Source organism: Gigantopelta aegis, chromosome 3 (genome assembly GCF_016097555.1).
Source record: "Gigantopelta aegis isolate Gae_Host chromosome 3, Gae_host_genome, whole genome shotgun sequence".
NCBI classification, from domain to species: Eukaryota; Metazoa; Mollusca; class Gastropoda; order Neomphalida; family Peltospiridae; genus Gigantopelta; species Gigantopelta aegis.
The window spans coordinates 34,427,266-34,439,412 of NC_054701.1; the positions used below are offsets into that span (position 1 = coordinate 34,427,266).

At 38.3% G+C, this 12,147-nt stretch overlaps 1 protein-coding gene across 1 annotated transcript in view; it reads right to left on the reverse strand.

Moving 5' to 3' along the window:
- Positions 1–341: 341 nt before the first annotated feature.
- The window catches only part of LOC121367924, a 19,241-nt gene continuing 7,435 nt past the window's right edge, over positions 342–12,147 (reverse strand). The window contains exon 2 of the mRNA XM_041492380.1: positions 342–5,215. Coding sequence (XP_041348314.1) covers positions 3,859–5,208 — 1,350 coding nt within the window. The 5' untranslated portion in view covers positions 5,209–5,215 and the 3' untranslated portion in view covers positions 342–3,858. The remainder of the gene's footprint in view (positions 5,216–12,147) is intronic.

Consider the following 12,147-nt stretch of genomic DNA (forward strand, 5'->3'; position numbering starts at 1 on the left):
GGAGTTGGGGAAGTTATAACGCAACCGTCGAGTTGGCCAACTTCGTCGTGATAGTTGACAGTCTGAGCCTAGCATAGTAATTAAATCAAGAATTACATACCAGGCATAGTGCGTGGCGTGTGTAGTATATCAGACACGAACAAAATCTTATTACTTTTTTTTAGCCAAACAGCACACACACACACACACAAAAAAGAAGAAGAAGAAAAAAACCCGTACTTTTTGTCAATAGCTGTATTATAACAATAATAACTTATCACTGCAAAAAAATATTTGTTATTCAGACGGTCACCTAAATAACAGGTGAACAGTTGCCAAAGTGAATAAAATGTAAAACTATATAACTGTTTATATGCAGTTTATTTGCCACTATTTTTCAAGTAGGTGCCATTAAATATATCATCTTGGTTATCATTTAATGCAAAACAGTTACTTATTAAAATGTATATCCTGTATAAGATGCACATAGCATTTAAAATACCGTTTATTATCCTTTCGCTATGCATTATTCATTTCCAGACAATTACACTTGGGTGTAGCATTCTGGTGTCGTAAATTGCAGTTATTTTTCTCCACCAAAGTAATAAAATTACATAATTACAAGATGTATATTTACACTTAACGGTTAATATTCCAGAATACATGTATATGCAAATAGTAATAAAACTCAGAATCATTAAAGGTACATAACCCTCTGAACAATTATGTGCTGTAGGTTTTGTTGAAGCGAACTGGGCTGAATTTAGGAAGCCTGTTTCTCTAAACGCAAGTGTTTACGGAAAATAAAGGAATGTAGGTACATGGTTTCATGGATGATATGTTTTCTGCACGCCCACCCCAAACTCTATATGTAGCAAACATATAACGTATTTTTTTACTACATCATAAGCTATATTTATGTATTATTGATGACATCATATTTACTAATTTTCACCATTATATTATATCTGTACTACTATCAGTATTATAATTATACTATTTTTGCTGCTGTAAACCATGTCCTACGTATCGTAAATCGTAAGCTCTATTAACGTGCCTCTATTCAATTAAGGTTCAGGCACGTCTCTCCCACACCCAATCTCTGGCATGGCCAGGGGCCGAGTGTGGGACAGATAATTTACTTATTAATGGGACAATTTTGATTTATTTATAAAAGGTAGGGGGGGGGGGGGGATTTTGATGCGTCGTTGAAATAACCTATGGTATTTAAATAAAAAATAATTTTAATTACTTTAGTGTAACGCTTGTTTTTGACAGGGCATTTCCAAACAGGTAAATTAAACAATGAAAATTACACAATTTATATGCCCTTAAAAAGATTAAGATTGAAAAAGATTAAAGAGGGCCATTTCCTACCATTGAACACATGTCCTTATATGTCGTAAAATACGGCCTGGGTGTAATACATTCTTACACACGCATGTGAGAAAAAACGGGCTTTGTAAATTCGGTCCACACTTGTTTGTTTAAATATTCATTTCTGTACATCCAGTTTTCTTGAGGTGATTATTATACTGAACTCCAATGGAAACGCATCAGTCAGATTCATAATTATAAAAACAATTAGAAGAACAAATGATAAAACATTGAACTGATTTTGTATAACTGGATGTATTTTGGTAGGCAGTAAATTATCCCAAAATTGTATACACAGGTTAGAGTTATTGTGTGTTTTACAGCAACCCTACACATGCGACATCGATAACAACTGAAACTTGGGTGGTGCGTTTTCAATGAAGCTCAGTATATTTCAAGCAGGAAACAAAATATTATTCAGAAATTGCAGTGTTGTAAGAGGACAAAGTACCTTTAAATTACATTTCCACTGAATGCATAGAAAATGTTTATCTGTAATACATGTACACAATGGCAACAGTCTCAGCCTTCAATTTCTGTAAGTAGCCATGATCTCTCTAGATACGTATAATTGTAATTTTTAGCGTTTTAAATCTATTTTCCCTGTTTTGCAACCATCGTTTATGGGGCTGTCTGTGTCTAGGAAAATATTTAGTGCAGACAAACATAATTAGAGACCAGGCCAACCCTGGTGCTTATAAAACTTTTAGAGTCTAGACTCGAGACTCTAATAGAGTCTGAGACACTCGTACAAACTGTATCAGTGTATGCGTGTGACGTCATTAGAGATTGAGTCTGGACTAAAACATTTATAGGTACTGGCCCTGGTGCTTTATAGAGTCTAGACTCAAGACTAATAGAATCTGAGACTTCAACGCCATGACAATGCCAAACAAACTGTATGCGTGTGACGTTATTAGAGAGTTGAGTCTGCACTCTAAAGTTGTATAAGCAAGGGTCCTGGTATTACAGGAATATTGTTAATGTTGGAAATGTAACATATCACTTGTATTTGTACATGGTCATATGTTCCAAACCACACACACAATTGCTTTGTACTTTTGCATATTGTATATTTATATATGTTATAGTATTCTATGCTATGCATTCAACTGATACGTTGTAAAATGTAAAGTAAATAAACAACTCGAACTTGAAAACAAACTGGAGCCAAAATAGACGTAGTGCAAGTATTTGGTGCCTTGAAATGCAAGGGGTATAGTAAAAGCAAATCCCATTAAAGTAGCATCATATGTCAGAAAACTGAAATTGTCGTATCATTTAGGGTATAGAATGTAGTAGCACTGTTTGGCTGGGGCTGTGAGGGGTACTGGCCAAGTAACCAATAGTCAATAGTCTGTAGAAACTGATCCAGACAAAAGGAGACAAAAGTTGAGCATATTACTGACGTCTTTTCGACTGCCTTGTGCAGGATACGGTTTTGTTGCTCAGATTTATGAAAAATATATATACCTGTGCATTTGGAATATGAAATGCGATTTCTTTGCTTGTTTTCAAATTAACTTTAAACAATGCTCTCTTGGAATTCCTCGGGATCTACCACTTTCAACAACCATCTTTAAATTAAACAAGTAATGGTTTATCCTTGTTTTAGCACCTTCAACAAACTGGCACGTTATAAAAAGTAATTCCTGGTCAAAAAATGAGGACGAAGAAATATGAGCGTGAAATAGAGCATTAAATCGTAATATTATGCATATATAGAAAATATATAGATATATATTTCTAAACGCTGCAACAATGATATACAGCAAAGCTACAGCTGGTTACCGAGTATTCCTCATATTGTTGCTTACTTTATCCAACATTACCATTTACGAATAGGCCATTTCTGAATTCTTGATTCTTGTTATTCCATATGCAAAAGCAAAAAATATATATCTTTCTAAAACACTAAAACAGTGAGGTATCTCAAGGCGACAATCGGTTAGCGATAGTCGCTAGTACTGTCAGTCACAAATCGATTCTAACCCGTTATCACGAACATTCAGAAATAGTATCATTTCTCTTCTTGCACATCACATATACTTTTTGAAACAGTGAAAACAGTGAGGTATCCAAAGGTCGTATTCGTGTGATCTTTAAGTTCATAGTACAGTTGGACGCACGTCGATACTGTATTTCGTTCACATGCATATTCAGACGTAATCCTGTTCCTGTACCGGTTCTGATACCCTTCTGGTTTCATAAAACTTCAGTCTAATTCCAAAGCTTTAACAAAGTCTCACTTTATAAGCACATACACTCTCACTTCTTAAATCTCAATAAGTCGTTTCCCTAGTTATTTTAAATATATGTTCACTTCTTAAATCACAAATAGCAATTTCTTTGCCAGTATATGTATATATCGACCTCTGTTAGCTCGAAATACCATGATATTTCGAGGCTTAAACTTGTTCATTGGTATAATTGTAACCAACAATTGTTATGTTCACTTGGAACCACCGAAATGTATTTATTTATGTCCCTTTCTTATACGTCTCAGTAATAATCCGGTTGCGGTACCCCTTCATACTGGTACAGCTGTCTCTGATAATATTCTTCCTCTGGTGAGTAACCCATCACCCCCTGGGGCGGCATGGGCTCTGCCTTCCTCTCATTACGTGACCACACCTTCTCGCGCTGCTTGTTCGCCACGTGCAGGTCCGTGGCGGGAATGTTACGCACGTGCTGCACGTTTATATCCTCCGAGTCAAAGAAGTAGGCCTGTCCAGCCGTCTTCAGCAGATCTGGCGACATGAGGTCAGCTTTAGGAGCGTTTAAAGCCGTCTGGATGCTGACCGTGTTGATATCTAGTTTCCCTCCTTTCATCGCGTCTGGTCCGCCGCGAACCTGTTCGTTCACCTGCCCCAGTTTCGGAACTTTCAGCGCCTTTTGGATGGACACGGAATTGGCGTCCAGGGTCCCACTGTCCTCTTTCGGGCGATGCGACTGGCAGTAAACGTTCAAATCCTCCATTTCGTTTGGGTTATGGTGAAAGTTCTTCAGGGTAAGCAGAGACGTGCAGACGACACAGCGGAAACACAGTTTATGGTACACCACATACTTAACAGGGCCGATCTTTTCCATGGCGTAAACTTTCTTCCCGCACCTCATACAGAGGTCTTTCTCTTTCGGCCTGGTGTAGTTGGGAGCCACGGGTTGGAAGCTGGGAGGCTCCGACTGCTGCTCCGGCCTTGGTGAAGACGGCAGCGAACCATACGGACTGGAGGCCGTGGAACTGAAGTCTGTATTACTGGAAGACTCTGTGGGCTCCCCAGTCGAATTGTATATCAATTTTGTCGACATTGGCGAACTGGGCTCGAATCCGTTTACAGGAATGGATGAGTACAACGGTCCCGATTGAAAACTGTTCTGAGGCTGCTGGTATAGTGTCGCCTGAGGAAAGTATGCCGACTGCTGGACCAGGTTTTGAGTTACAAGCGCCGGAGACGTGACAGTTTGATGGGTCAGCGTCTTCTGCTCGGCAGGAGGATCATTAATCAAGCCGTTGGCGTATAAGTTGATATTCGAGTCGGCCGCTGGAAACGTGAACGGTTGTAGCTCTGGTTTCGCTTCCATTGGTGACGGTGTCACCGATACGACGTAGTACTGTGAATTGTTGTTCAAGTTCGACGTTAACCCCATCGACGTCGTGACTCCGCCTGTATTGGAGAACGTCTGCTGGGGGATGAAGAACTGGTTTTGTGGTGCAGTTCCGGCGTCTTGCAGGGAAAGAGAGCCAAAGTTGTTCATCATCGGCGATAGTTGGTCGTCCTGTCCAGAGACCCACACGGTGGTTACCCCAGGGGCGGGGTTGGGCGCGCCGTATAGATTATTGTTCCCGTTCATGGCGTTTCTGAGGAAAATGAAAATATAAAAAAAACGTTTAGAATAATAAACTAATATGTCAGATTTAATAACGAAATTTAGGATCTATAACTAAAACGACCAAATCTGTGTCCAATTCAGAATTGTGTTTCCATGAATGAATGAACGAACGAACGAACGAACGAACGAACAAACGAACGAACAAACAAACATGTGATGGGTGTCATTAAACATTCATTTATTTATTCTTTCATTCTGTACAAGACGGTCCAAGAAAAGTCAACGTTCAAGAAATCCGTGTCATATGTACTGATAAAAGCTCTCCAAACATATATGCATCACATGTACATCGATCACCTATCTCGCCTTAAACAAGACTTTCGGCATAAATCCAGGGCCATACCAAGCGTGCTTGAACTGTTTCAATATAATAATTTGTAGCATTCATCCAATAATAATCACTTTTAAAAATATATAAATTTAAATTATTTTGGTTATAGAGACCAACTCCTTTACTATATAATAATGATAATAATAATAATATTATTATTATTATACCTTAACACACTAGCGTCACGGCACAATGATGTTAAACGCTTACCAAGAAATACTAATAAAAAACAACACACAAAACAACCCAACCAAAGCAGGATTGTTTACAGGCTCATCAAGTAATGTCAGGTGATATTTGCTTCTCTCGTCACGGGACAGTGGACATCAATCCCAGCTCCGCTGCATACCTAATTCAAAGGCTTTACGTTCTCATAGCTTTAGGTCACGATAGTTAAACATTTAGAGAGATTTTTACACGCGAGCAGTAGTGGCCATCTGTTGATGGTCATTGAGGACGGATATCAGCGGCTTCCGTCGCGGTTTCTCGCGCCATAGTGGTAAAAAACGCTCAGTGAAATAGGTTAGAATAGGTTTGATCTGGGATTGATGCTGAAGGACACGAGGTCAGAGAAAGCAATTAACACCAATGTACCGACACCCGACAACTATTTGTTATTTACACGTACTCGGGTGAAATTTATATACAGGTATATATATATATACACACACATATGTATATCCTGAAGCGTATGTCGGGCCTAACTAAATTCTAGGATATCTTGGAGAACGGGGGCATTTTTATATAAAGTATATTATTGTTCAAATAAACTACTTATACAATTAAACTACTAATTGTTTTTTTAATGAAAACAAAATCACTGCATGTAATACAGGTAAAATAATAAGTTCGTGCAAATCTGTGACACAAACGTGTAGACTTATTTGTAAATTTCCTAGTTGACACAGTGGAAAAACAGATTAACGGTAATTTTATATAAACTATATTAAAGCCGCACACCCTAGTTCCATCTAGCGAAAATAAATTATAATTTGGTTAATCTACAAACCTGTAACACACTTAGATCACGTTTTTATCAAATGGAGTGAAAAAGCAGGTTTTATATCGATAAATACCATGGGAATCCCCATGTCCCAATTGCTTGAAATAATTTTGAAAGTTAGTATTCTGATGTCACCGGTAGATGTCGCTCGAAGCACAACAATGCCTACGTCACGACACATTTCACAGACTTGGGGTGCGTTCGTTTCACCTCTCCTGGACATGTTCCAACTGTTCTGTCCTGGTTGTATCCCCTCTCCAGATATCGTAAGACTTAGCAAAATTATTGGTTTTAAGGGTTTGTAACGTTTTGTATTGAGACACTTACTTGTCTGAACTTTATTGTTACTGAAAATGTTCACGAACTGTGAAGAAAAATCTCACAAATGAACAACAACAAATCGGATGTTGATTGCGCGAACCGTGCACGAGAAAACAAATCGATACAAATATGATCACGTGATATACCAACGTCTGTGACATTGAAATGGAAATATCCCCTCTAAAAATAGATTGGACCTCGCTTGCTTAACGGTTTTTTCTCGACAACACGTCTTGTGAAAAAATGCAAAAAATGCATTTCGTGGTTTTACAAACATCAGGATTACCAAAAAGCACTTCAGGTGAATGGAAATGTGTATTCTAAATAATAAAATGTAAGTAAAGTGCAATTTTATTTGTGAAAAATGGGGTTTAATAGCGAAAAACAACGCCGTAATGGTTAACAAATAACTGTAACTAGGGTGTGTCCCTTTAATGAATAGGTTTAATCTCTAAGGGCAGTTACAAGTTACGGTACTGTGATATTATGATTAGAACATAAGAGAAGATCAAATGAGATGGAGAGGTGCGATGAGATAAGCTATTTAGTAAATTGGGTGGCATGTGCCTATTGTACATTTAGTCTCAAACACATTTTGACAACCCCAAACTTACATGTCACTGAAAGCAATGTTTTTGATTTTCATATCATGTATCTTAAAAGGTAAAAGAGAACTGACAACACTTAAATCTATATTTATAATATCCACCATACGTTAACAAAAGTTGTCCACTCTTAGAATAAATTTATCCACACAAAAAGGAAAATCATTAAGCCATCTTCATACTCCAGTTTATGTATACAATGGAATTGCACGTATGTCAAAGCCCATCAGGTTTACTATAGGCATTTAACACCAATGTACCAACAACCGATAAACTATGTAATTTCCTCCAACGCATTTGGACTTGGACACGCTGTATAACCAGGGTATTGGATATAAGCACTTAGTTTATATCTAGTTTCATACCTGAATCCGAATCCGGATCCAGGTCTACCCACGCATACTCCCACTCGGTGTCTGGTTTAGCCTTTAATGTATATTATAAATGAAACCAGATTATAGTGTCACGGTCTCCGTAGACGTATTATATTATGTAGCATAAAATAGAACAACTTTTAAGTTACCTTGATTTCCGTACAAGTACAGCATATGTACTATACTATATGTAGCATATTAAAATTACACAAAAGTTAGTTCGAGAAACCAATCAGATACCTGACAGCAAAGAATTAACCCACCTCAAGCAATAACGACCATCATCACCACCATCATCAGGTAGTACTAAACCAAATAACTTCCGGCTGGGTCAAAGTTCGAGGTGCACCCAACTTTTGATAGAGAAGTGAACACCACAAGTCCTGTGATTGGTTATAAATGTGAGTGTGTTGGTTGTAAAAAATAATAGTTTCATCTGGGTAAAAAATGTGTGCAATTTTATTTCATCTAGTACCAAAGTGTCAAGTAGCCTTGTGCTTGAAACATGTATGGGGTACCTGTAAAAAAAAGTACTCGAATTTTGTGCGAAACTAGGGTAGTCATAGACGCTACACGTTATCTCAGAAACGAGCAGCTTGACCCCCATTTTTTTCTGATTCACTTTAAGTGTAAGGGGTCGTAGTATTTATATCCGTGGCGTTTATGTCGGTTGATACGTTGCAGGTAGGAGTTTTAGCCACATATGTTACTATTGTCGTCTATGGGATTTGATTTGGTAGTATACACCCATCACCACCATCATCCCATAAACCAAATGTAGATCAGAAGGATCTGTCCAAAAAGAAAATCTGCCGTGAAAAAAAGGGCAGTCCCGCTCCCCGATCCTCTGTCTCTTGCTGGCTAATCCGTCAGTGCAGTTATTCAAAAGCCAGCGCCATTGCTTGTACACATGACTTACAGATGACGTTTCATTCGAACAATCATAACACTTTTCTGTCCCGGACCAGACCACTGGCTATCCAGATACCGGGCCCTGGATTGACAAGCCCGGAAAATTAGTGGTATAGGGGCATGTTAAAAGGTACTCTCTTTCTCTCTCTCATAACACTTATGGTATAAATTCAACTAGCCTCGGTGACAGAGTGGCTTAGCCGTCGGTCTTTAGGCTGGTAGGAACTGACTTTGTACCCCGGTATCGGCTTCCATCAAGAGCGATTTTTAATACTTACTAGGGAGGTGTGAGGCCACTACAGCAACATTCATCTCTCACTAATCACTAACCCACTGCCCTGGACAGACAGCCCTGATAGCTGAGGTGTGTGTGTGTGTGTGTGTGTGTGTGTGTGTGTGTGTGTGTGTGTGTGTGTGTGTGTGTGTGTGTGTGTGCCCAGGACACAACGCTTGAAACTAACTTGAATATAATATAATAAACTCGCGGTAGCGCATCCGGAATCACTCCGCAACAACAGTTCACCCTGACACGAATGACGCAGGTTCATATCAGATCTATTATGTGACACGAAGTCTGAGAGGCGGTAAGATCCAATTCCATTCAATTAGACAAGGAGTCCTCCAGGTAACTGTGACGAGTTTTAAACCGTGGAACAGCGAGCACACATCTTTCATATCCATTAAGATCTTGGTAAATATTTGCGTCGCTTGTTTTCATTCATTGCACCTTGAAACCCACGGAGGCGAGTTTATTAGTTTTAGATGCTTGCTTTTGCTTAAGGTTAAAGTTCCAGAGTAATGTTTTCGCTCAGTATACACAAGCCAGGCTTTTCAAACTCATTGTCACAGCATTGTAAGGAAATGTAGACTTTGAAGGACCTAGACAAATACGGATTGCTTTGTTATTTGTTGCAGATATATTAAAAACCGCCCAAAACAGCAATAAACTAAAACGCTGTTATAAAGTAACATACATATATGTTGAGTAAATACATGTTCTATATTTTTTAAAAACGTTACAAGAAGTTCCTTCTTTTTGAAGATGAATAGCGAAAATATGATGCATGGCAGAACGTTGAAGTTTATTGTGCTGTATAGTGATACACGGTCATGGGTTATTTTTAAAATGGCGTGTGAATCGTGATACATGGTGGGGGTTTTTGGGGTGGGTTTTTTTTGACGTAATGTCCCCAAAAAAAGAGAGAGAAAAAAAAGCCATACCAAATGATGAGAACCTACTCAATATGGGACTCTCGCTTCGAAAAAGATTTTAAAATTTGGGGGAACATATATGTATCCGGGTGGATGGAACGACATATAATTTGAGTACATGAATAAAACTGCTTCTTTTTTCTTTCTTTTTTTTTTGAGGGAGGGGGGGGGGGGGGGGGCAGGGATTTACTTTTAGAATATTTTAAACCTTAAACGGTAAGATGTTTCTGATTAATATCTAACCTCTCTTTATGACAAACATAACATATTAAATACATTTTCGTGTATAGAATACCAGTGTCTGTAAACCAAAAGTGATGGCTGTCGTCGTAATGTTTGTGGTAGTCCAAACCGGATTTCATCTCCCAATAATTTCGTACATTCGAAATTTTTTTACATATAGTAAATAAAATGAAAAACCACTGTTACAAACATTAACAAATGACTACAAACACATACGATATACAGATACTGGTACTCTAAACAAGAAATGGTCTTTATTATATGTAATTGTAGTCACCCTCCCACACTCACACATACCTCCCCAAAAAAAGAAAAAAGCAAGAAAAAAAAAGCAAAGAAAAGACCCGGATCTATTAGTCGGAATCATCTTACAAAGGACAGTCCCTTTAGAATGTGTTAATATGAAACTAATGATTTTGAGATATATTAACAGGTTCTAGTGGGGACATCTGTTAGATCCGCACCTGTACACAGATCGCACAATGAACGACACAGCAACAAACGTTTATACTCTATTTAAAATACATTAGGTCAGGTCAGGTCATAGGGTTTTACGTGCACATTCAGAACAAGCTGTTGTAGCGCACGCCTGTCATGGGCACAAGATCCTCCGTCCATGACAGGAAAGGTGGGGGGGGGGGGGTGCTATGGAATTTTGAATGGAGCAATTAGTATGCCAAAGAGAAAGGGTGCGCAATTTTGATTGAGGAAATTTGGCGCAATTTTGAACGGTCGGTCAAAAAATAAAAGGCAGAGCCAATATAGGTTTTGACATTAGTGAATCGAGAGTAGCTCGTTAAAAATACATTAGTGTCACTCACGCTTTTATAGTCTGGATTTTAGTACCATTCATATCTCGGTTCTTTTCTTTCATTCTTTCTTTTTTCTCTCTCGTTCATCTGTGTCCTGGTTGATTCGTGATCAGGACAGGTGACGTGATTCTTATTTGGTTATGAAAGCGCGTAATTTGGTGCCGTACCCATGCTACTCCATTAATATCACCACGGGAGATGTACAATGAGGGTATCTGGCGTGCTCGGGACATTAAAATAAATACGTTTATCTACGTTTTACAATCTCACGCAGCGAGTTGCAAGTGAGATGTGTGAAACGATATATATGACGCTAAATGGTACTAATTCAGATGAACTTAGATCGTTTAAAATTTATTTCTTGTATGTTTTTTGGAAGTTTTGTCCTTATTTATGTTTTGTTTTCTCTGGCATAGCAGGTAATCGAAACGTCGTGGCAGAAGTCGGGGGGGGGGGGGGGGTATTATTATTATTTTTTTTTTTTTTTTTTAACGTCCCTCCTACTGGACATTTTAAACTAGGTACGGACCTGGCGTAATGAAAAAAGGTAAATTTTGTTTTGTTTAACGACACCACTAGAGCAAATTGGTTAATTAATCATCGACTGGTAATTCTGAAACATATTCTTCAGAGGAAACCCACTACATTTTTTTCCATTAGCAGCAAAGGATCTGTTATATGTACTTTTCCACACCACATACCACATACTTTGATATACCAATTGTGTTCTTTAATATATTTAGATTCCATAATTATATTCCTGTTACTAAAACTGAATACCACACGTTTTCCCTCACTCTCACCCAAATATATTTTTTCAATCAGGAAATAAAACCCACATAGTAATAAGTTGGCAAGTGTTCCATACCCCCATTTACTTACCCTAGGTCCCTGAATCCACCAACCTCTAAGCCTAATCTCAAGAAAGGGCAAGTTCCTTTTTTTTAACACGCACGGATTATGTTAAAAGTCCAGGTTTAATTTTCCTGACCAGTGTCGTACTAACTCAAACACAATCTCACGAGGGACCAGTTAGATGAAAGACGCACTGTACATAGTCATGACGACAATGCGTCTACTTAAACTA